Genomic DNA, 22,327 nt, shown 5'->3' with positions numbered 1-22,327 from the left:
GGGGGTAATAAGGTAGGGTTTCTAGCTCTTTTGAGTATGTATGCCTTATGACTGGGAATTAAGCTTATGTTCAAACTGGGCCTTGGCTCCCTGAAAAGGAGATGTGCTGCCCTGAAACAAACACGGGCTGGGCCTAAGGCCAGCTTACATGGGGCCTTGACTATTGAGGGCTGCTCTTCTTGTATCTAGCCACCTTGAAGAGCAGCAACCAGAGTTGCTATTGCTTTGGAGATTGAAGACAACCTTCGGGACAGCTGGTAGAAAAAAATCTACAGCATCCAGTTGCCCAAATGGGCAGTGCTCACCACCCGACCTGGGTTAATGCTTCTTCGTTCAATTTAGGCTTATTTTTGTCTTCTTATTTGTAGAAGGAGGAGTTTAAATTCTGGTCCCCTCAGATTTTTAAACAAAACAAACAAAAATCCAGATGATTTTGTGAAAACTTTTGCTAAATGTAACCCTTGATACAGATGTTACATGCTTATCATAGCAACAATTACTGTTAATAGAATAGGTGCACGGTATATTTAGAAAGTGGATCCTCTTGTGAGGAGGAGGAGGAGGAGGCTAGACCCCTAAACCCTTAAACCTCTGAAACCCAGATTTCTGGCTAGTGATGTGCTTTCCTGACATATATGGAGTCCTGGGTTCAATTTCAGCACTGGCGGGGGTGAGAGGGGGTGGGGCAGGGGGAGAAAGAAGAAAGGAGAGGAAAGGGGAAAGAGAAGGGAAGGCAGGGAAAGGGAGAAGGAAGGAGAAAGGAGAGAAGGGAAGGGAAGGAAAAGAAAGGGGAAAGGAAAGGAAAAGAAAAGAATCCAGCTTTGTAGGCTGGGGGAGTGGCTCAAGTAGTAGAGCACCTGCCTAGCAACATAGGCCCTGAGTTCGCCCAGTACCATCAAGGAAAAAAAAAAAAAAGATTAAAAAAAGAAAAGCCAGCCATGTGATAGAAGAGCACATGCCCCCAATTGGCAGGAATTCAATAATATCTTGATTTTAACACATTGTTATTAGTACTGTTGTTATTGTCATTAAATGAGAATTTCCCCAGATTTGCAAATATATTCTTTCCTACTTTTTTCTAGACTTCACTGAGGGTTCCCAGGTTCCTGAGCGGCCCCCCAAACCATTCCCTCGGAGAATCAACTCTGAACGAAAAGCGAGTAGCTGTCAGCAAGGTGGTGGTGCCACTGCTACCCCTGCCACTGCCCCCTCGCCACAGCTCTCCAGTGAGATTGAGAGCCTCATGAGTCAGGGCTACTCCTACCAGGACATTCAGAAAGCTTTGGTCATTGCCCACAACAACATTGAAATGGCCAAAAACATTCTCCGGGAATTTGTTTCTATTTCTTCTCCTGCCCACGTAGCCACCTAGCACATCTCTCCCTGCTATGGCTTCAGAGGACCCATGAGCTAGGCTCTTACTCAAGGAGCACTTGGAGAGCAGAGGCTTCTTAGGGGACTTCACAGTGAGGTCCTGCTGTCCCTATGGGTATCAGACCCATGGTTCCAAGATTTCAAAGCAGTGGAATGAGAATGGAGCAGCTAGTATTTTATTATTGTATGATCTTGAGAGTGCATTTGCAGTGTCCTCCAGTCCCCACTTGGAGAGAGTGGGCTTTTATTACATAGCAGCCTACCTGGGGAGCAGTCCCACAAGCAGCAAAACCAGTATTGTGCTGTAAACCCTCATTGAGGACTGGAGACTTTCCTGGGTTAGGGATGTGATCCATGTGTATGTGTGTCTGTCTGTCTGTCTCTGTTTGTGGTTGTGTGTGTCCTATGATTATAAGATTATCCTGCTGTGTGTGTTAATCCCAGGCAGGGAATTAGCACAAGAAGATCAGGAAGGAATATTTAAAGACTTCCATCTACTGTGGTATTGCACCTAACCCTTGTGTACATTACAACTTCTACACTCCCCTTTGGCTTAGATTATAATGTGCATAGCAAAAATCTTATTTTTAGAAACTCTCCCTCTGTCCTTTCCCCATCAACTCCTTCTTCCTTGGTATCTGTCATTGGCGGTGGGCTTGTTGTGACCAGCCTTACTGAAACCCAGCAGCCTATAGGATGTTCTTTATAATGTGTGATGGCGTTGGTTTGTTGGTAGAGATAAGTGAGAGGGAAAGTACTGTTGCTCTATCGCTACAGTCATGTTTGATACTAGCAGCTAACACTGGTCACTCCAAAGCGCTATTTCTATAAGAACATTACATTTAAGATATTTGAACTGTCCTAATTACATAATGATTGATTTAAGATAGAGGCCTTCAAATACATTCCGTGTCCTCCACAGGAAATAGCCTGTGGAAGTCTGTTGCCTTGATACCAGGTGTGTGTTCTGGTTTAGGTCATGAGTCTTTCTACTTAACAGGAAGGGAAGAACATAGTTTCCAGGATGACTTTCTGGCTTCAATACCATGAAGTTTTTAGGACACTTCATTGATATTCTATCTAAATTCACAAAATAGACAGTAAAGATCTGTTGGTTTTTCTTCTTGTGAATTAATTTTAGTTTATATGGTATCCCTTTTTGGAAGTGAGCCAGGTTAGATTTTTCAGAAGTGGTTTTTCTTTGTCCTTTAAGGAAATGGGAATGCCACCATGGTAGTAAAATATTTTGCTGATAATTAACACCTTTCCTACGTTGGTGCCACTCAGTGACTTCATTTTCTTTTGTGCCTCAAGCTTTGCAAATGGAATATCTCTTTCCTCCCTTCCTTCCCTTTTCTTAGGTCCCATATATGATTACTGTGCTCTGCACAGTAATTATTGAAATGGATTACTCTAGTAAAAAACAGTATGGGAAAAGGCCAGCAATTTGTATAATTGGAAGTTCATAAAGAAGATTCAGTGTCCAGTTTGGATACCTGCTTGTCAGTTTCTATAGCTTTTGCTAAGTTATCCCTTGGGTTCAGTCAGTTATCTGGCTAGAGTCTCCTGCTGACTTCACTAGCAGCATGTACCTTTCTCCTTTTCAGAAGCAAGCTGGCTCACCCATAAATCTGCCTTTCTCAGGATCTAAGTCATGCTTTTGTCTTTAGGTCCAGATAGAAATGATCCTCCTTAAATCAGCTTTCTGTCCAGTCTTGGCATCTTTGGAATTAAAACCTTCTCTTACTCTTCTCTTGGCATCTAGCTACTCCAAGATCTTTGGGGTTTATCCTCTTGCCTTAGAGCTATTTATATTTCCAAAGCAGACAGTAGAGAAACTTGTGTTGATGTACCATGGTTACCCAGTGTCTCCTCTGCATGGCAGGAAACAGCATAGCCCACAGCAGGTGCAAAAGGTCCTGTGTTTGGGGTATAGGAAGGCAGGGGAGAGTGTTAGTGTATAGAAACAGTATCCTACCATCTACTTCAAAACTGGTAACACTCAGTTTTGCATGTTGTTTAAATATTGAAGACCTAGACAAAGAACTAGGAAAAAATGGCAGTTTCCAGGCCTATCTGTGTTGTAATTTTTCTTTCTTGGAAGATACTACCCATCTATTAGAAAACAAAGCACTGGCTATATATCATTTGATTTTTCACTGTATCCAAATCTTCCATCGAGATTATTATTGCCCATTGTATCTAAGCTAAAGGCAGTTTCATCTTTTCCTTTCCTGAGCACCTGCGTGACTCTTTGAGTCAGCCCTGAACCTGGGGGTCTGAGTCCCTGTGTTGATTGTAAATCATTGATTGACTTGGGTGTTAACTTGTCTGGTGTCTGAGGGCATTTAAGGTTTGGGACCATTGCTTGAGGATGCACTGAGGGTGTGCCTACACCCATGCCAGAGATTGCCAGGAAGCCTTAGGAAGATTTCATGCAGTTCTTATTTTGAGGATAAGCTCAAAATTTGAATTTGTTAGCATTTTCCTTTGACTGAGGCACCAATCACCAAGTCTTCATCCTCCATTTTCATGACAATTTTTAGTTCTTTGGTTCTTCTTCTAAATTTAACTAAATTGCCCTTTTATAAGCAGGCTTTATTTTGAGGTTCCCCCCCCTCACTTTATTTTTCTTTTTGCTAAACCAATGCCTTTTCCCCCTCCTAAATACAAATGGTTGATATAAAAACCACTTTAATGGTTTCCTTTTTCTCAAATTCATTAGATTGGTTTATTCAACTCAGTTTTCTACTTTTCTTGTGTCTTTTTGGAGAGCTTTATATTGCCTGCCTCATTGACAGTCTTGCAGTTTCCAGGACTGGACTTTCCCAGCTGTCCTTCCCACTCTCCTAAAATGAAAGGTTCTTAACGTGGTAAAAAAAAAAACCTGTGGGCTCTATAATCTACCTCCTTTTTTAGTTAAATAATAGACTAGGCAGCTTGTCATCTCAGCCTTTATCTTTTAGTATTTATTTAAACGGTGATCTCTACCTGTGACTGGCCATTCTCCTCCACTATCCCTATGTCCCCAACCCATCCTGCATATTCTGCCATTGTTCCAATCCCTTTCTCCTCTTAACACAGGGCCCACAGTGTAATAGTACTGTTAGTATCATTCAGCTGTTTTGTAGATTGTTTTTTTAAATGAGGGGTGAGATTGCTGTTCTTCAAACTTAAAATATGTTTCCTCTATAGGAAAGTAAAATTTGTTTTATAGTCCAAGCAGTAAACTTAGAAATTAATTTTGTAACAACTTGCTTACAAACTAGGGGCCAGGTGTATATTCCCTTTAAGGTACCATTAATACCTTCTAGTCTTTTTTGATGATCGGCAGTGGAATTAATGTGGAATGCTCTCCTACCTCACATCATGAAAATCAAAAGTTACTGGCCTTCCCAAAATTTCCTTCTTGCTATTTGCCTTCTTGACTTCTGGAATGACCACTGTCCACTGAATAACAGCATTCTGACCATTGGCCTGGCTATAGCAAGTTTGGTTGTTCATTAGCAGATGTGTTGAGTGCTTACTGTGTGCCAGAAATGTCAGCTATATGTTCTTCCCTGCCACCATGTGATAGTTCATTGGTGTTGGGAGATTGTGCTTGGGCTGTCTAGCACTTATATATTTGATGCTAAAATAGCTCTTCCCTGGGCTGGTAGAGTGGCTCAGGTAGTAGCAAGTGTAAGGTCCTGAGTTCAAGCCCCCATACTATTTTCCCCCTTCCCCAAAAAAGTAGGTCTTCCCAATACAATCGTACATTTTTTATTCACAGCTCTATACCTTTACTTACAGAGCTGTCCTGGTTAAAATGAGTGTAAGACTTTCCCATTGCCCTGTTTTCTTTTACAGCTTTCATAACGCCTGGAGATTCTGTGGTACATGTCTCATGAATACTCACTTTTGTTAACATACTTCAGTGGAATTTGTTTGCTGGGTTGAAAGGTATGTTGGCTCAAAATTGCACGACAGGGCATTAAATATTTAAGAAAGCATTTACCTACAGTCCCCCTTTCAATCTAGTGCCTTCCTTGATCTTTTTACCAAATTCCTTGTGTCCCTAATCCCTCTCTTTGGGAAGGTTTCCTTTTTACCGTTTTGGGGCCTGCCACTATCTCCCATTTACTATTTGGAGTTTGTTTTTCTGTCCTTCAACCTTTGTAACTCATTTTGTGTTAGAAAGACTGAATGGCTGAAGAGGGTTGGTCTTCTAAGAGCCAGTCAGGGATCAGACTGGATTCTATGAGTGCTCTCTCTGTCAGTCTTCCTCCCTTTCAGAGTGGGGAGCTTAGAGATTCCAGAGCTCAGTGTAAACACATCACCATTCTCCTAGACCTTAAAACTTCAAAATTCAACCTAAAGTATTCTAACTCTGCATAAAGCTTTGATCTCAGTCTGCACATGAGCTTTCTTTCTTAATACATAAGAGGACAGGGATTGCAGAAGCTCTCTTGGTTAGAGATCCTTTGGATAAAATAAATAATGTAAGCTAAAGAAAAGAGGAAGTTATTACAAGAGGTGCATGGTCTTTGATTTCACAGAACCCAGATAGGAAGTTTAGTTGGTTCTTAAATGGTGCTAGACTGGAAACCTTCACACTCAGTCCTTACTCCTACTTCACAGCCTGTTTGTATATATGGCCCCCAAATAGGCATGTGAACAGATTCCCAGTTTCTCTTGTTTCATATCAGGTGTCCATCCACCACCAGTCAGCCTTTCAGGGAAAAGTGAGAGGTGTGGCAGAGTCCTTGGTGAGAGCTGGGGCTTCTCAGAGAAGAGGATGTAGATTCAGTAGATAACGTTGAAAGGCCTCAATACTAGTAGCAAAGCTGCTATTTTCCTGACTTTTTGAGAGTGGAAAGACAGGTGTGAGAATGGTCATTAAGAAAATTCTTAGATTTAACATAATTCTGGACACTGTCATCGTTGTCCCCTCTTTATTTTTAATTTTCCTTCTCTTTAGGAGTCTTGGCGTCCAAGACTTTCCTCCCTCTTGAGGCTTAGCCTGTTCCTGGGTAGCGTTTCTCAGCCTCCATTCAACCTCAGGTCTTTAGCCTTTTTTGTATTATTTAGAGAGCAGATCACAGCTTCCACTGTGGCCACCCCTGGGCTTCTGGGTTGTGTTCAGGTTTTAGTACAGAATACATGTCCATCCTGTGGGCTCCTGATCTGTCTCCTGCAAACCCCCGCCCCCTCTACCCCCCTTCTCCTTTGTCCTCCTGTGGGAGGGAGCTCTGCAGTGATGTTCATAGGCATGCTTTCCTAGGCACCACTTAGAAACTGCTTTGCTGGAGCAAGGTGAGAATAGATCAGGAGACACTTACCAGGATATAAGTTAGAGATTGCAGTGTAGAATAGCTTTTACTGTAAAAACTTCAGACAGAATACCTGTATCTTCCCTGTCTGGTTGCTTTCTTTTTTAATCCTATGTTAAAGTGTTTATGGTTTTTTAAACTATGCTTCTGCTTGTCTGGATCTTTGGATCTTACTTATCCCATCTAGAACCTGTCTGAGTTGTAAGGGATTACTTACAGCTCTTTTAAACTGATAGAGGCATTTGGTGTACACAGGAGTAACCTTATAATCCAAAGATCTACATCAAGCCACATAGGAAGGGTGGCCGGCAGACCTGGTATTTGATAGTCTAATCTAGGCTCCTCAGTGAAGGAGCAGAAGGACAGTTGTGCTATGTGCCTTCACAGTGTCCCAGCAAATCTCAGTTGGTTCCAAGAGGAAGTATCAGTATTTCTTGGTTCCAGAAAGTAGCACAAGACTAAGAGATGGGGAAATAGGGACAGCCAGAGCGAGCCCTGCACATTCATTCAGCACCAGATGGAGAGTACTGTGTGGAAGGCCAGCTGCTGACCAGCAGCTGTTTGGAGATGTTACAGCCTCTGCCTTAGTACAGTGCTTAAGAAAAATGTGGCTGACCACTCCCTGTGTTTGTACAGAGCCATGGCTGAAAGCCTCAGATCCCCTACTGATCTGGCAGTCAAACAAATTAACAAAGTTCTGATCATCCAGCCCTGTATTCCTGATTCATCCCCACAGCTGAACTTGAGGCAAGCTTCCATATTGTCTTCTCACAGTTTACTTTCTTGAACCTGATGAGAAGCCAGAGAAGAGGGTTGCTCAGTACATGCTGTGCAGCTCCTCAGGCCTGGCAGCACCTCCCTGTGCAGGCCCTGGAGTTGGGTGGGGTGTGTTGGGTTCCTGTGTGTCACTTCCTTACCTCTGGCCCCGTGGTGGTGAGGGTGGCTCTGCAGTGGCTGTCTTGAAACTGGAGAGGTAGAGAACTACTGAGGAGTACCAACTCCATGCTCTTTCCTGACTGGGCCAGTGAGCCTGCGACAGGAGCTGTCTCCTGACCTCCCTCAGCACTCTTGGTGTCTTGGCCTTGTTTAAAGCTGACTGAATGCTGAGTGTGGCAGGGCAGGGCAGCTGTGAGGTACCTCCTACATCTGTTTTCTGGCTGTGGAGACTTTTAACCTTATATATCTTTTTCCTTTTTTCCTTTTATTCAAAACAAAACAATTTTTAGCACAGTGAAGAAAAAAAAAAAAAGCCAAATGTTTTGTGCCTTTCTAAGGCAGCACTGTATCCCAGGCTGCATTTTAGGACTTAATATGGAAATACCAGAGTCTGAGCTCCTCTACCTTGAGTATCCTTAGCCCTAGAATTATAGAGACAGTAAAGAGTCTCTGTGGCTGCAGCAGTGGCACACAGGTGCAGCATGTCTATGGTCTCCTTTCCGTCATTAGTCTTCATTGGAAAAGAACAGCATTGCATCCTGGGATAGGTTGGTTCCTATCAGCGGCTTAGTTATCAAACTGGATGCTTGTCTCCTGCAAGAGAAAGAATGTTCCAAAATGTCCAGGTACACTAGAGATCATTCCAAGTGCCCCAGCCACCTATTAACAGCCCTGCCATGTGGAGAAATGTGGGGTGGACTCCTGGGAGGAGAGGTAGTTCATTTATCTTTTCTTTTTTGCTGGACCCCGAGCCAGCCTCAACTTCCTGCCTTTCCTCAGACTTGGGTTCCTTTCATTTAAAGGCTTCAGACTTCATAAAGCATTAAATAGTACCTGCCCTGTACAGGGTCCGGTTTTCCCCCCAAAGGATGGGCAGTAAGGGACACAAAAAACGTTTTCCATAGGGTGTCATTGTACTTATCCCTTACTCTTTCCTTAGTTTTTTCCCTGCCTTTTTTAACTAATGAAGATTGGTAGGTAGATACAATTCTTTTCAAGATCCTCCTTATTGAAGATTTTGGAATTCTTGGCTTGGGCGGGGCTGGAGAGAACTTGATACTTGATGTTTTCTCCACAATGAAGAGTCCCAATTTGTATAACAGTGTTAAGAAAACAAAACAGACACTTAGATGAGATTTTTTGGGAACTATTTTAAAAATGTCGTTAATATAAAAAAGTTTATATTAGCAGTATTTAATCATTCTCACCTGTAAAGAATAAGAAACAGAAGGTAAATATTCTTACAGAGAGTAGCAGAGCTTTAAGATTCATTTTCATTTTAAGTCCATTTTGTTTTGCCAATGTATTAATATTTAGAGGTCTGTTATACTAATGTTATTTATTAATTTTTTCATTCCCATACAGTTAACTAAAGAGCTTTTTTCAAGCACCAATGTCTGTAAAAAAAATATTTTTAAATAAAGTTTCTTTTGTTGTAGCCGACTTGAATTGTGGTTCATATGGGGCTGGAGGGTAATACACAGAGCAGCTAGAGTGGAAGGCCTTGGTGGGTACTGAGGCCTCCAGGGCAGTGCCAAGTGACAGGATTGCATAGGAATGGGGCACAGCCCCTGGCCAACAGCCTGCCTGGCCCTGTAAGCTGCTCTGCTGAGGCAGGGGACCTGTCCTTTGGTGTGCTGAGAGGTAGAACTGTCTTCTCTAGAGTAGAGCTGAAGCCATTTGCTCAGAAACAGGAAGCCCATCCCTACTGTCCACTGCAAAGGGACAGCAGTTTCTTTGGATGCAGTTAAGTTCCAGAAGCCCCCACGTCCATGATGCCCACAATTAAGACAGCAACATTAGGCTTCTGGGACAATTAAGCTTTATTTTTCTTATTCACACACACACACACACACACACATTTATATAAAAAGGAAACAATTTGTAAATTTACAACCTAACAAAATCATATACATACGCACACAAACACACACAGCGCGAAGAGAGCGATACCCCTGAAGCTCTAGCCAGGCCCATATTTCATCTCTTAAGTACCATCTCCCATTAGCTCACTTTGTGGAAATTTGGTGCCAACATAACTGTAGTCTTAATCCCCATCAAGGACAGTTGACTTCATCTTTGTCTTCTAGTCTGCCCCCTCTCGGTTTCATGATTCTGAGGGCACCAAGAATACAGGGGAGCTCAAGCTCAACCACCTTCCCTTGAAAGTAGTGCCCAGCTTCCCCACTGTAGGGATGTACGTGAAGAAATGACATCAGTTCCTGGCTTCTGCCCAAAGAAAAATGTCACAAGAGACTGAAGGGTGGTGGTGTGGTGGGGGAAAGCAGGGAGGCACAGCAGGAATTCTGCAGCTGCCTCGGGATATTGTGGGGTCCTCTCCAGAGTCGGGTGAACAGCACACTGTACCAGGAACAGGTGCCCTGCCCCTGTGTATCCTCACATCAGTGGTACAGCTGAGTTACTGAAGTAGCCTGGGGTAAGACACCCCAGTAAACTGCTGGTAGAAGACGGATTTATAGCCATAGTACGTGTAAGGAGGAAACATGTCCTGCAAGAAACTCCTCCCCTTCCTGGGAGGCCAAGGCCCATTGTTAGGATGTGCATCAACTAAATGGACATGGAAATGGACTGGTCCCTGAAAGGGGGCCTGCCGGGCCAAGTGTGGTCCTTCTCAGGACAGCTGTGGTCCTGACCCTCTGGATTGGTGAGCTGGGTCTTCTTTGTTGTCCCTTTGAAGGCTTTGGCTGGGAAAAAAGTGAGCAGGAAGCCAGAAACAGTCCAGGCGGGGAGGGAGCTGTGTGATTCAGTGACTAATGCCTCAGATCGATGTATTTCTCTCCCTAAAAATGGATAGAGAGAATAATCGGGGGTGAACATGGACGGCAAGCAAGGATGGAGGTGTGAGCACAAAAAGGAAGGAGAGGTTGAAGCAGAAGCTGATGAACTGGGTGCAGCAGCCCCGAGGGGAGAAGCAGGAATGGGTATGGGAGGCCAGGGAAGGACACGGTCCCCAACTCTGCCTCTGCATTAGGGAAATGGAGGCCATCCAGAGCCACAGGCTTTGTTCAGGAGAAAGTGATGTGATAGGGTAGAGACTTTGCTCCCAGTCTTTCTCAGGGGTCCCTCCGCCACTTGCCTCACCCCGCCATCTGTGAGTACTGTTAAGAAGGCAAATGGGCCTGCTCCCCGTCTCCAGCCAAGGACGAAGGACAGAAAGAGTTAGTGTTCGAAGTGAGCACCATTAGCCCATTGCCCCCAGTCCCTGAAGATGTGTCAGGCACTGGCCACAGGAACTGCCTCCTACCTGGTCTCCTGGAGCCCTCTTGTCACCGCTGCTGCCCTGTAGGAGGCCCATCTCTTCTGGGAGCTTATCTGACTTAACTTCAACTACAAATTCGCTCTTACGAGACTCGGGCAGCGTGCTGGGAGGAGGGAGGTAAGAGGTTGGCAACTCTGGGTAAAGGAGGGGGAAGGCCCATTGGGACTGATGCTGTATGGGTGATGAGCTCTTTGGTTCTCTGGGGACAGCTCAGCAAGGGAGGCAGGTAAGGAAAGAAGGTGTGGTTGATGGACGCTGGGTAGTGGGCAGTAAAGCAGGGATCGCCCCAACCCAGCGTCCCATTCCTGCTCCTAATGGGCAAGTGGGCACCCGGCAGGCAGGGGAAAGTGCCTGAAGAGGCAGTGAGCTGCACAGCAAGAGATGGGGAGGGGATGAGGGCCTCGGCGCCAGGCTTACATCTCCTGTTTGCCCGACCGCCCGCAGGGCAGCTTGCCCTTCTTGTAGAAGTAGTAAAGGACAGCGCCCAGCACGGCCAGGACTAGGATGCACACAATCACAGCTACGATGACCACGCCCTTGCTCTCCAGCTCTGGCAGCTTTTTCTCTGTTGCACAAAGACACTTCTAGTCACTTCCTCCCCCAGGCTGCCACACTGCCCCGCCCAGCCCAGGGCTGACAGAGATGGGCCACTACTCACCTTTCTCACCAGGACTCCCTGTGGGAACAGGGCAGAAAGGGAGCCCTGGCACAGCCCTGCTGTCTTGCCAGGCCTGGCTTACCTGTGGAAGTACTGTTGGCTCTGGCATGAGGACTGATCGTGGAGGTGCTGAGGCCAGTGGTTTTGTTGAAGTCAGGTGTGAGGGTCGTTAAACTGACTAGCAGCAGAGGGAAGGGTTAGGAGAAGCACAAGTTAATGCCCGAGCCTGCGCAAGCCCCTGCCATCCTCTGCAGGGAGATGGCCCTCACCGAGCTCTAAGACGATGACAGTGGTGTTTTTGCCCAGGGAGTTGGAGGCTGTGCATTCTGCGCCTGTTGCCAACAGCTCTGGGGTCACAAGGACACTCAGGGTGCTCAGAACCGTCTGGGGATCTTGGTTTTGTTCACTTGCCTACGAGGAAGAAGACGGGGCGGGGAGAATCTCCGGTTATGGCTGCAAAGCCTGAGCAGGGATTACTAAAAGCATGGGAAAGTAGGCCAGGCCCACTCACTGTGCCATTGACATTCCAGGAGATGGTGGGCCGAGGATGTCCTGAGGCCTCACAAGACAGATTCAGCGCTGCATTCTCTTTCACCCGTACCTTCCTTTCCTTTAAGGCCATCCACGGGGGCCCTTAGGGGGCAAGGAAGAGTGAGAAAACTTGGCCAGCCTGCCCCTGCCTCCCCACCAGAGTTTCCACAGCAAAGCAGCTTTGCTTCAAAGAGTTCAAAACCACTTGACTCAGGGTGACCTGCCCAGAGGACCTCACCAAAAACTGCCACGTTGACCAGCTGTGTGCGGTTCAGGCCAGGAACAATGGGGACAGATGCCATGCACAGGTAGCCTCCCCCTGCCTCCCGTTTAAGGTTGTGTAACTGGAGCACAGAACCCTTTTCCAGCACCTGGCCTGTCTGGGATGACAGGAGGATCAGAGGTCTGAGAAGGAACAAGCTGATGTCACCCATAGCCCCAGATCCACCTGCATACCTTTTCTCTCAGCCACTGGAACTCGAGGTCCTGGTTACTCTCTGCCTTACAGGTTAGCACAAGGCTGCTGCCTTCCTGGCCCTCAGGTGCTGCAGGACTTACTTGGACATCAGACACATCTAGGGGCACAAAAATGGTGTCAGCTTGGGCAGAGCAGAGCCCATTCCCTCTTTTCCCAGCCTGGCCCCCTGGTCCTGGGCCCGCAGCTCCTCACAGTTCACCAGCAGCTCCTGGGGGTCACTCAACAGTGGTATCATAGCTTCTAAGTCCAGGCCCTGACACTCATAGAGCCCGCTGTGTTGCTTCTGGGCAGGCTCCAAGACCAGGATGCCATTGTCTGAGGTTCTCTCTTCCTCCATCTCCCTGGTGCTGGGGTTCTAGGAGAGCATGAAAGGGTGAGCAGAGAACCCCTCCTGCCACTCCGCCTGCATCTCTGCCTGTACCCTGTCTGCACGCAGCATGGGTGCACCCATACCTGCTTGTTGATGCTGAAGTGGGGCGGGGGGTTGCCATCAGCCAAACACCTGATTTCCACATGGTCCCCTTCCTTCAGCATACCCATGGGCTCTACTTCCAACCATACTTTTTCTGCAGGGTCTGTGTGGGTAAAGGGTGTGGTTGTCAGCCCAAGAGGTGGCCCTGGGCTGGATGGGAAGGGGCCAGCAGGAGTTTTCACCAGCCCACCCCAAAGAGCAGAAGAACAGGTCAGCACTCACAGAAAACAGGGACGGTGACTTCCTTAGATTCCTTCATGTGATTCCCGCTGGGGAGCCGGTAACTGAGCTCACAGTAAAAGTGGGCATCTTTGTCTTCCTTAACCAATTGTGCCTTCAGAACACTCTGCAAGGTATATAAGCCGCTTGACTCCACAATCTGTGATGACTGAATGTGGACACCTGGACAAGGAGCAGGGGAGCAAGGTTCAGCCTCACCTCTAAGCCCACTCTGGGGTCTCCAAGGGGGCTGATTGGGGGATGGGGCATTAAAGACCTCTGCCCCTGTACAGGGTCAGGGTCAAATGCAACCCAACACTTAGAAAAACTACACAGGAGAACACATACAAGAATATGTGCCCATAATGCTTTAGTTGTGAGGAAAAATGAAAGGATTAGAGGTGTAGCTCAGTGGCATAGCATGTGCAAGGCTCTGGGTTCAATCCCTAGCACCAAAAAATTTAAAAAATGTTAAAAATTGAGATGTCAGACTAGTAGGAATGCCTAATTTAAACTACATCATATTCACAGTTTGGAAAATTTGATGGTAGGCAAAACAAGCAGGTACATCTAAATAGATTGACCTGGAAGGACTGCACAAAAGAAGTCGTGTAAGCATGTATGCTGCACATTACCACTTAGATCAGGGTTTCTCACCCTCAGCACTACTGATGTTTGGACCAGAATTAATTCTTTGTGGCGGGGCCCTCCTGTGCACTGTAGGATGTTTAACAATATCCCTGACCTCTATTAGATGCCAGAGGTCCCCGTACTTGTGACAATCGATAACACCTCCAGACACTGTCAAATATCCCGAGGGGAGGGGAGAGGGCGAGGGAATGTGTACAGAATCACCCCTGGTTAAGAACTGATTTAGAGTCAGGCACAGGCGGCTTACTCCTGTAATCCTAGCTACTCAGGAGGCAGAGATTAGGAAGATCGCAGTTCAAAGCCAGCCCAGGTAAATAGTTCACAAGACCCTATCTTGAAAAAAACCTATCACAAAAAAGGACTGGTGGAGTGGCTCAAAGTGTAGGCTCTGAGTTCAAACCTCAGTACCGCAAAAATAAAAATAATAACAATAATTTAAATAATAAACATGAGCCTATAGGCTTCTAGAGATAGTTGCATGAATGAGGAAATACACAGAAATAGGCCTGAAAGAAGATACTGACCAACAGCAGAGGTTACTTCTGAGAGAATCTGGTCCAAAAAGGAAAGGAATTACTAGCTTTTCTGTACTGTTTAAATTCTTAGGAAAGTATTTCCAAACATCACTCAGACAACTTTTTTCTTTTTTTTTTCTTCAGTAAAAGTTAAAAGAGCACGTTAGGTGGTTCCTATGTGGTACACAGCCAAGGACTACTCACGGTTCTTCTCCTCCTGCAGGGGCCGACCGTTCTTGTACCAGATGACTTGAGGAATGGGGTACCCATTTCTCCCTACACAGGTAGCAACCTAAGGAGGACAGGGTGTGAGTCTCCCTGCCTCTGACACCCCCCCAAGCCCTGCCTTAGCCCCTGTCTACCATCTGGCCACTCTGGTATATCTCACCTCCCCAAGCTCCTTGCTGTCCACAGGGATGCCCACGACATTGGCATGGATGGTTGGCTCCTCTGGAGCTTCTACAAAGGAAGGGAAATGAACGGGAGCACCTCCTGCCATGACACACAATTCCCTGAAGGCGGAAACGGGACACTCACTGTAGACATGGAGCTGGATACGGTGGTCCTGGAGCCGAGGGCGCTTGCTCCGACACAGGAAGATGCGCTCGTCATGAGGAGCCACCTGACTCAGGGCCAGAGTAGCCCCTGGACCCTGGAGGCTAAGGCGGTGCTGGTACTCCCCAGGTTCGTTCTGGCCCTGGCCCTGGTGCAAGCGGAAGATGAGTGTCTCCTTCTCCTTGTGGACCTGAGGGGAAGGGACAGAGAGAAGAGGGCCCTGGGCTGCCTGGGGGCAGAACTTCCCACCCACCTCTGCCCTCCCAAGTCTGAGCACTCACAGAAAACCAGTCCACGTGGCTGAGGTTGCCGGGGGAGTGTACAGGGCCACACCTCAGAAGGACCGTGCTGCCCACCTCTGCTTCTACCAGCTCCGGCTCTGGCGCGGGCTGCTCTGCCGCTCCTGGCACACCTGGGGAAAGGGAGCATTTTACCCCAGCAGCTGTGTCAGTTCCAGCTGCCCTCTGTCCCCTCCCTCACATGGCTCGCTGCAGCTGTTCTTCTGTCACTCAGAGGTTCTGGAAAAGCCCTGTCCTCTCCTAACCCTCAACTTCATCCTGCTGCCCCCCCCACCCTGAGGCCAGCCTCTCCTAGTGCAGGGGGATCCCTGGTCCTCAGGGCAGAAAATGAACACTGGGCACCTCCCAGGCAAGGCTGGCAAGGGGCAGAGAGAGGGGCAATATGGGCTCAGGGCCAAGAGGAAGGCCCCCTCCCCTCCCTGAGTGAGCTCAGAGTGTGGGAATGCCAGGCATGTGCCAGGCTGGGGCACACAGGCCCCTTTGTGTCCACCCCCAGGGGAAGACGTCACTATTCTACTCTCTATCTCCCCAAATCCTCTCCCTAAATCCCCCCGGAAGACACAGTGGGCCAACTCTGGTCAGGAGCTCCTATAGCAGCATGTCAACTGACCATTCCACGCACAATCAGAAGACCCCATCCTGGGAGTCTGGATAATATTCAGAGGTCAGGTCTCCCCAGGGGTCAGGGCAAGGGCCAGGCAGTGGGCAGTAGTGATGTCAGTGGTGCCAGCATGCTGCCAGCCTGTGAGGAGGTGATGTCACTCCACACCATCTGGCTGGACCATGGGATGCCTGGGCTTTTGCCTTTGGTTGGCTCCCAGGCAGGGTGGGCAAGTGGAGTGGTCTTTCAACCTGAGCAGAAGCCTTGGATTTCTGTTTCTCCAGAGCTAGAAGAGCAGGGCAGGGTGGGGCTAGACTTGCAGCTGTGTAGCCAGGCTTAGCCCTTTCCCCAGAAATAAGGTCAGCCCTGGCGGCAGTAGACTGGAGCACCCCAGGGACGTGGTTGGCACTGGGCACGAGGCCAGCAAAGTGGGTCATGCCCAGCCCTCCCCTTGCCCAGTTGGACAGTAGCTGGGACCGGGATCAGGAGCCAAAAGTAACACGCAACGCTGATGTGGGCCATGCAAGGGCAACATGGACCCTGGAGCACCCAGCTACTAGACGGTTCCAGAAAAAAAGCTCCGAGGTGCCAAGGCGCTTGTTCCACCTTAATGTGACCCCTAACATAATTTGACAGGCACCTTCCACTCTGGAAAGTCTTTGCCACCTGTGATCCCTTCGGCTGGGGAGGCGCGAGGCGACCCACTCGGTCCTCAGCCCCTGCCAACGCCCAGCCTGGGCGGGAGCCGCTGTCCCTCCTCCTCTCGCTCACCTCCAGCCTGGCACGAGGCCCAGGCGGGAGGGGGAGGGGTCGGCGCACCCCCTCCAGCTAGGGAAACTGCCTTTTCCAGCAACAGGCGGGAGCGGAATTCAGGGACTGGGGATGCGCTCTAGCTGCGCCTCCAGCCATGGATCCCCAGAGAGAGCACCTGCGGGAAGACCCCCAACATCAGCGCCCCCAAAGGCTCGGTCCCACCCTTCCAGCAGTCTCCTCCCCGCTTCCCTAGTCCTGCTCCCGGGATACTCTCAGATCCAGGCTGCAAACTAGCGGCGAAGAAGAGTTGCACGCGCGCAGAGCTCCTGGGAGCCGAGGACCCGGACCACGAGCGCGCGTTTGGAGCACAGATCCCCGGCCCCGCCCCGCTGCCAGCTCTGCTCCCCGACACTTTCCCCGAGCGCCCCCGGCCTTGCGGGGCGCGGGTCCCCCAGAGAACTCACTCACCCAAGGCGCAGCGACAGCAGCAGCAGGCGGCCAGCAAGAAGGCACCGACGAGCCTGGGCAGCCCCATGCTTCCCGGCCGGAGGGAGAGAGCCAAGTGAGGAGCTAGCGGCTGCCGGGGGCTGACGTCAGGGGGGCGGGGGAGGGGGCCCCGAGCGCCTGCCGCCCCGCCCCGCCCCGCGCAGCCCCCCTCACCCCCGCCCCGCGCGCTGCAGCCTTAGGGGGCGGGCCCCGGCGCGCTGGCCGGGTTGCTGCGCTCCGGAGCCGGACAGACGTAGGCCGGCGCCTACCTTCCAGACCCCCGGCATGGGAAGGTTGAGAGGCCAGTGACAGGTGTCTTGGGGCCGGACTGACTGGCCAAGGCGGCTGCGAGAAGCGGGCCGCGATGCCCAGAGCCGCTCCAGGGCGCAACAGCAGCGCTCAACACCCCCCCCCCCCCCGCTCAGCTCCAGTGTGGCCCTGGGGGACCTCCTAGCAGAGCAGCAGCAGCAGATCAGGTCCGTGGAGTCCCCCATGGGGGCCTCCCATTCAGGCTCCTCTTCCCTGCTATAGAGAAATTGGACTGGCCTTGGTCGCCTCCTAGAACGATTGATCCGCTGCGGCTGCTGCCGGCCTGGCACTGTCCGGTGTCTCGCTATCTTGGCAGCCTTAGGGGAAGAACTGTGTGCCAGGTCTCACAGACCCAGAGGTGCCTGCCTGCGGTGTGGGGGTGGAAATAGTGCCGTCTGGGTTGTCTCCTCACATCCAAGCTCCTGCAAGTTCCTCTTTGACTGGACAAGAAAGGGAGGGGGCTGAATTCACAGGTCCAAGGTGTTCAAGCTTTGTCCACGCCCAGGCCTAGGGAACTCTGTTCCTGCCCTCTGCACTCATTGAACCTGGCCTGGGACTCAGTTTCCCCTCACCTGATTGAAGAAAAGAGAGGCAGGAGTTGAGTTGATGGGTGTAGGGTCCCCAGCTTGAGCCATAGAAACCAGTCGCTCTTCTGGATGGATGAAAGCCCCTCCCACTGACTCCCCCAACCCCATAGATCATAGTTCAGCAGCTGGAGAAGGGGCAAACAGAAGAGGAGTCAGATCTGGTTCCTGGCAGCCCTGCCTAAGCCAGGTCTGCCACACAGCACAGATATAAGAAATCCTACTGCTACCTTCCTCCCTAAACCCCAGCTTCTCCTCAGGTCTTCTGGTCTCTTGAACTCGTCTCCAGGGAGGAGGGTGCCTCTTGTTTCACAAAGACCTCAGTACCCTGGCCCTCTGCAAACACCTCACATCTGCTGGAACGCCTTCACAGCAGGGGTCTGGCTTGGAGTGGAGGTCTGTCCTCCTGTGGGCAGCCTTTCAACTGGCTGAGGGAGGAGCAGAGTGAGGCAGCAAATAGAGATGGCTAGGTGACTTGAAAGACTGCTCTGAGTAGAGTTTTGATGACGCAGAAATGACTGGCAAACCACATCAGCCTCATCTTTCAGAGCCTTGCTGAGCCCTCCTCCCTGTCCATTTGTCTCCTGCCAGAGGCTATGACAAGCAGGCTAGGGGTCTGGGGCCTGAGGGTAAGAGAGCAAAAGGAAGACCCAGGTTCCCAACCCCGCCAGAGTGAAAGGATGGACTCTGGCCCCAGGCCCAGAGCAGAATGGAATGATGAGCCTGATCGTCGGCAGGGCAGGAGTGGAGATGGCTGAAGGATGCAGAGCGTGTGCCCTGGCAGGCCAGGAGCTGGGCATGGAGTAGCTTCCCTGCCCCCCCTCCCCTTCACTTAACACCATTAACTAATCATTCCCTTCTTCCTTGCCCTGAAAACAAAGCCAGCTAACCACCAAGGACAGTCAGTTCTGAATTCTTCTTCCGCCCTTAGGAGAGTGAAGCCAGGTGGGGGTTGGAAGAATCTGCAGTGAAAGGGAAATAAGATTACAACCCAGATGACAGTCCCTCCCCTGCAAGGCTCCAACACATAGATTGTCCTTTAAAGAAGCCAGTAGCCTCAGGCTGCCTAGAAACCAGGGAGTGGGTGGGAGATGTCAGGGGTCACACAGCTTAGGGATGGTTTCATAAAGGCGGCTTTGGGATTCCAAACCAAAGAAGGGTCAGGACCTTGGAGAGGATTCAGAGGGAAAAGGAACAGGAAGGACAGCAGAGGAGGCAGGAGAGTAGGGCAGAAGGTGCCCTCTGCTTCTCTGAGACACGAGAGGATAGAGCACCAGCAACAGCAAGACTTCCAACAAGCCAGGAGTGAGACCCACAGACAGGGAGGTGGAGGAGATGATGGGCAGAGAAGGGCCTTCCACTTAGCGGAGACTCGAGCCTGGCTTGGGCTGGAAGCAGCCAAGGCCAGAAGAAAATGCCCCTGGGGGCACAGTCCTAATTCTGCCTCACTTCCCTGGAGGGTAATGAGAGATAAAGCCCCTTGGTTGACCCAGTTGCGTCAGAAATGAGAACACCCTCCTTTGCCCAGCGCCCACTGCGCTGCATAGATCTCTGATATAGGTCTGACTGCAGGCAGAGAAACTGAGGTTGGGCAGGGTGGTTCCCTGGTAGGTGGGGCTTTCCATTTCTTGTAAGGAGATGTGGGAAGAGTGGAGTTGGAGGTAGAAAGACAAGGCTGGCCTCCTCCACTGGGAAGGGCAGGCTGGGCAGAGGAAGGAAGCTGATAAAGACATGTTTGCAGCTGTGATGAGGAGATGGAGATGGGGGGGCAGCAATCTTGGCATCTGTGGAGGCTGGGGAACCCCCTGGCTGGGCCAGAAAACATGACCCAGCCTGGGTCTTTGGAGAAGAGGCAGGAAACTCTTTCCAGAGTTTGGGGGGGGGGAGTTGATCGGAGAAGATTGTGCTAAGGAGTGGAAAACGGGGAGGGGGGGCAATTGCTGCTGCTGAGGACATCATCGTCCAGGAAACCGGATACTGGGGGGCTGGGTGGAAGATGTGGGGGAAGAGATTGAATAGGGGGAAGCAGCCCCGCTCCCTCCCAGCCGGACACAGTCTCACCCATGTCCTTCACACAGTCTCACCCATGTCCTTCGCACGCACCTGACCCAGGGAAGGAAGAAGGAGGTGTAGGATGCATTGAGGTGCCGTCCAGTCACACATGGGAGAGGGGGATGGTGGCTTTCTGGGGGAATGGGAGGGGCTATTTTTACTGTTGGAAAAATAGTGAGTTCATCTCCACCCTGGAGGCAAGGCGGCAAAGGCCCCATTGTGCAGGGGTCCAGAGAGGAGGAGCAGGGGAGGGGGTGAGTGATACAAAGGGGAGGATTATATTGGCCCAAGTGTCGTGGGGGACGTAGTGGGGAGGGGCATCGTCGTCACAGCTGGCCTACTGAACTCTGAGGTTGGGCCAGGCTGGGGCTAAGGCCGGGAACTTCCACCCTCACAAAGCCCCTCCCACCCCCACTGGGGAGCTGGGGTCTCTGGCATCCGGTGGCTCATCCTGGGGAGGGGTCTGATGGTGGAATTCCCACTGCCTGGCTTTCCCAGGGACTGCAGGATCTGTTCCCAGGCTCCCAGCATTCCGGGGACTCCCTTGGGAGCTGCTGGCCCCTTCCCTGCAGAGGACTGGGGTGGGGGCGGGAGAGGAGGAAGAGGAGGTGGATGAACCAGGACTGTGGCTGGGGACTCGGGACCCTTAAACCAAAGGAAGGAGCTGCAGTGTGTCTGGTGAGGGGTATGTTGAGGGAGACCGTGACCCTTCCACCCAAGTCCTCTTGTCCCCTCCGAGCCTAGTGGCTTCTCCTCGTGGGGCAGATCACCTGCCCTACCTCAAACCCCCTGCACCCAGAGTCTGCTCCCGGGGATCTATCTATCCGAGGCGCGAAGGCTCCAGCACTAACCCCTCCAGGCGCCCCAGCTGCCCAGGTCCCCCAGGTCTTGCCCGCGGAGGCCCGGGGGAGGCGGGGCATCCGGCTGAGAGCACCAACCCAAACATTACCATAAATGCTCAGGCTGTTGCTGCGGGCTGGGCCGGCTTGGGCGGGGGACCCTGGGGCTCACCGGAAGCCCCAAATCCGAATCCGGTCTCCAAGCCTTTTCCATAACGGCCAGAGGCTGTGATTCTGTATTCAGTCACCCACTCTGTAGAGGGCGGGAGACAGGGCTGGGGATGAGAACCGAGGCTGCCTGCGGGGCGGACCTTGCAGCTGTGACCTCTGGTCAGTGAAGGCTAGACCCTCCAGGCAGGATGTCAGCCTGGGCACAGGAGTCAAGGCCTCAGTTTCCCCTGCCTCCTCAAGCTCTGCTGAACGCACTCAGCTCTTTGGTTTCTGGTCCCTAAATTCCTTCCTACTTCTCTGCCCCCAGTGTAACCTCCAGGAATGAAGGATGGTGGGGGTAGGACAGGATGTTGGGAGTTTACACCTCTCCCCCTCAGGAAACTTCACATCCGCTCCCCAAAATACCACCACCCAGAGAAAGGAATGTCCCTAGAGAGTTGCTTGTTTGACTTGGTGTTGTCCCTGGGGGAAAGCCAGCTGATCTGCAATTGGGGAGCTTGTGGGAAACCTTGGACTGCCACATTCTGGGTCTCCTGAGCCTTTTGTCCCTGAAGGACACTTGTGCATGGAGGGCACTAGTCACTGGCCTAACTAGCTCTATTTGGTCCCGTTCTGGTTCTATTTCTGCTTCACTAACTTTTTTCCTCCTGAGTCACTCTCTCTTGCAGCTCTCTGGATTTCAGGAACAACAGGACTGATCAATAAGCATCTTTAGCTGGGCGCCAGTGGCTCACACCTGTAATCCTAGCTACTCAGGAGGCAGAGATCAGGGGGAATCACAGTTCAAAGCCAGCCTGGGCAAACAGTTCTTGAGCCCCTATCTTGAAAAAATCCTTCACAAAAAAAGGGCTGGTGGAGTGGTTCAAGATATAGGCCCTGAATTCAAGCCCCAGTACTGCAAAAAATGAACAAAATACTTTATGACAAGGGGCCAAAACTACCCCCAAACAATAGCCAGCCTGGCAGGACAGATCACCCCCCAAACGAGGGTGGTTTCCTAGGGTGATTACCTATGATGGCGAAGCTTCACCCCAGAGTGCGAGATTGCTCCCCTGAAGTGATGACAGCAATAACAATTTCTCTAAAACACCTGCAAGAACCAGAACTAAGCTAATGGTACATAGACCACTGGCCTGATCAAGGTCACCTGCTCTGTCAGCTCCCATATCCCAGCCCCGCCTTTGTTTCCTTTTCCTTTTTTTTTTTTTTTTCTTTTTTGCAGTTCTGGGGTTTAAACTCAGGGCCCACACCT

The 22,327-nt window shown here is 50.4% G+C and overlaps 2 protein-coding genes across 4 annotated transcripts in view; one reads left to right on the top strand and one right to left on the bottom strand.

Moving 5' to 3' along the window:
- The window catches only part of Cbl (Cbl proto-oncogene), a 76,542-nt gene extending 64,348 nt beyond the window's left edge, over positions 1–12,194 (top strand). For all 3 annotated transcript variants that reach the window (XM_020179197.2, XM_074066553.1, XM_020179198.2), the window contains one exon: positions 1,083–12,194. In XM_020179197.2, the coding sequence (XP_020034786.2) occupies positions 1,083–1,372 (290 nt within the window). In that variant the 3' untranslated portion in view covers positions 1,373–12,194. The remainder of the gene's footprint in view (positions 1–1,082) is intronic.
- Positions 9,445–17,252, bottom strand: Mcam (melanoma cell adhesion molecule). Its single transcript, XM_020183939.2, has 16 exons — positions 17,103–17,252; positions 15,263–15,393; positions 14,964–15,171; positions 14,815–14,885; positions 14,631–14,718; positions 13,264–13,443; positions 13,023–13,144; positions 12,762–12,924; positions 12,548–12,666; positions 12,330–12,471; positions 12,072–12,193; positions 11,830–11,971; positions 11,643–11,738; positions 11,320–11,467; positions 10,888–11,005; positions 9,445–10,423 (listed from the first exon to the last, which is right to left on the bottom strand). Exons 1-16 carry the CDS (start codon positions 17,167–17,169, stop codon positions 10,394–10,396), a joined length of 1,947 nt encoding a protein of 648 aa, XP_020039528.1. The 5' UTR covers positions 17,170–17,252; the 3' UTR covers positions 9,445–10,393.
- Between the last annotated feature and the right edge of the window lie 5,075 nt (positions 17,253–22,327).

The sequence above is a fragment of the Castor canadensis genome, chromosome 2 (genome assembly GCF_047511655.1).
Source record: "Castor canadensis chromosome 2, mCasCan1.hap1v2, whole genome shotgun sequence".
In the NCBI taxonomy this organism is placed as follows: domain Eukaryota; kingdom Metazoa; phylum Chordata; class Mammalia; order Rodentia; family Castoridae; genus Castor; species Castor canadensis.
This window is presented reverse-complemented; position numbering and strand designations above follow the sequence as displayed.